We start from the raw sequence: 2,500 nt of genomic DNA, 5'->3' as shown, positions 1-2,500 counted from the left end.
GGGGGGAGGGGGTTATATGCTTACGTGTGTGCCTTACGTGTATGTGTACAGGTGGAGGCAAAGAATTAAAAATTCCTATTCTGTTCTCCTTGACTCCACATGTACCCTTACACGTGACAGGTTAGATGAGATAGGAGGGGTGGAGGGATGAGGGGAGGGGAGGGGAGGTGGGAGGTGTTGGTCGAGGTTAGGGGGAGGGGGGCTTTTTTAATCGAAGCTTTTTTTTATATATATTACCCCATTTTGGAAGGCACAGTGCAGTCCTCATTCAATATTTTATTCTGCTGCACGTATATAGAGACAAGCATATTCTCTTTTGATATATATTACGAATTACAAATTTCAGCGTCCAGCCTACCCTTCCTTCCCAACCCAAGTTCTATCAGCGAGTTTCCTGATCATAATTTATCATGATTTCATTTCATTTCATTTCATAACTATACAGTGGAGGACTGTATAACAAATACGAAAATTATATGTCTAATGTTCTGATAATACAACATGCGGGCATTTACGACAACAGATTTAAGATAATCGTATTCCAGACACCACATCACTACGCTAAGAAAGTGAAATTATGCCTTAGGCAATATGTACGCATGCAAACACAATCCAACGATGGTTTTGCAAATTAAAAATCAAGAGAACATAGGTTAACTTGTAAATTTGGAATATATATGTGTATATATATATACATATATATATATATATATATATATATATATATATATATATATACATATGATATATATATATACATATATATATATATTGTATATAGATATATATTTATTTATACAATCACAACCAAGTATGAACTGCGTGGATGTTTCCGCAACGTAACCATTAGGAAAGCTTATACGCTGCTGCCTCTAAGTGTGTGTGTGCATGTGTGTGCGTGTGTATGTATGTGTGTCTTTCTCCTAGCCAAATCGGGTCTATTCTGCAGATGCAAAAGCGAGGGTTCACGTGCCTTTAGGAGGGTGTTTGAATTTATCTGCTTCATATAATTTTGATCTCATAATTGCACAGAGGACATTCAATTCCACATAATTTCAGATTGCAACAAGACGATTGTCGTTACCCACGGCTCAGTGGACTACTGGCAATCACCGCTTTACCCCGATAATTACCCTGAAGACATCTGTTGTATACTAACCCTCATAGTAAGTACTGGTAGAGATGTACGGCCGGTCTCACGCATTTTAGCCAGTAGGGATTCAGCGGTTAGTAACACCTGTCATGAGTTGTAAGGTAGTAGTAAAAAATCATGAATGAAGGTAAAAGGGATCAGTGATTGGTCCTTTCCTTTTTTACCTCTCCTCCCTCTTCCCCCTCTCTCTCTCTCTCTCCCTCGCTCTCTAGTTTTCTTATCGGTAAATGCTAAATATTCCGATACTGCTATCAATGGATTCCTCTCACCCTCTGCTATTCAGATACAGTAAGACTCGCGACTCGACCCGTGTAACCCGCAATCCGTGGTCCCGATAGCAGGGGAGGGCATGAAAAGGTTCAGGGACCTGTCTTGACGTTGCGAAGTTCCATGAGAGCCTCGTGGTTTTCACATCGCCTGGGCCGCCCCTACATTTTGTCTTGTGGACCCCGTATCTTCCGTTTTCCTCAGAATGGGACAGTAGACACATTAGTACGCTGGTCATTCACCAGAGGGCAGCTCATGCATAACGTAATTACAGTGTGAGATAATGCGCCATCTACTGAGGGCCATCGCTGGGGTATGCAGTATAATATGCTGGGCAAACTAGTCCACACTTCGGTAGTGACCTGTGACCTCATTTTTGGTCGTGAGTGTTACATAGCTACAGCCGCCAGCAGTGGAACGAACGATATACATAATCATTGGCAAGAACCCATATTTTTGTAGCGCAGTTACAATAACAAGGTAAGTATCACAAAATGCTCCGGTTAGGGGGGCGGGGGCGGTAAGGTTAGGTAGATCAAGGTAGGTAGCACGTAGAGCTCCGACAAGAGGGGGGGGGGGGGTGCAGGGCCAGGGCAAGCATGAACCCAAGGTAAGGTTAGATAGGTAGTTGGTATCATCATGTGTTTTTAGTTTTTTTATTCGCATATTATTGCCTTTTGTTCTTCATATTTTACCGGTATTTCCCCTGGTCTCCTTCATGCACCCCCCCCCCTCCCCTGCTGATGCCAGATTCGTAGTAATTGACGACGCGGCGCTATTCTGAATATGATCAATGAATCATATTTCGGAAACATGATTGTACGAAATAACAGAGGATTGTATGGCAAATATGAAAATAGATATATCAAGTGTTATGATTATACTTCATTCGAATAATTGTAAAGATAATGAAATTATTATCCTTCAGGTTTCACGCCAGTATATCCTAGAAATATGAAAATATGCCTCAGGCTTTATATCCTATTAAGGCATATTTTGAACATGAGCCAGTTCTTACCAGAGAAACGGAAAAACGCATCGTCATGCACATATGATACACACACATATATATGCACGCGA

The 2,500-nt window shown here is 41.3% G+C and overlaps 1 protein-coding gene across 1 annotated transcript in view; it reads left to right on the top strand.

The window, feature by feature from the left end:
• The window catches only part of LOC147470268 (uncharacterized), a 25,904-nt gene that overhangs the window by 15,508 nt on the left and 7,896 nt on the right, over window positions 1-2,500 (top strand). The window contains exon 9 of the mRNA XM_086545679.1: window positions 1,060-1,166. Coding sequence (XP_086401805.1) covers window positions 1,060-1,166 — 107 coding nt within the window. The remainder of the gene's footprint in view (window positions 1-1,059; window positions 1,167-2,500) is intronic.

The sequence above is a fragment of the Penaeus japonicus genome, unplaced genomic scaffold, assembly GCF_977035675.1.
Source record: "Penaeus japonicus unplaced genomic scaffold, GWHDUDI00000001_assembly GWHDUDI00000016, whole genome shotgun sequence".
Classification (NCBI taxonomy): domain Eukaryota; kingdom Metazoa; phylum Arthropoda; class Malacostraca; order Decapoda; family Penaeidae; genus Penaeus; species Penaeus japonicus.
This window is presented reverse-complemented; position numbering and strand designations above follow the sequence as displayed.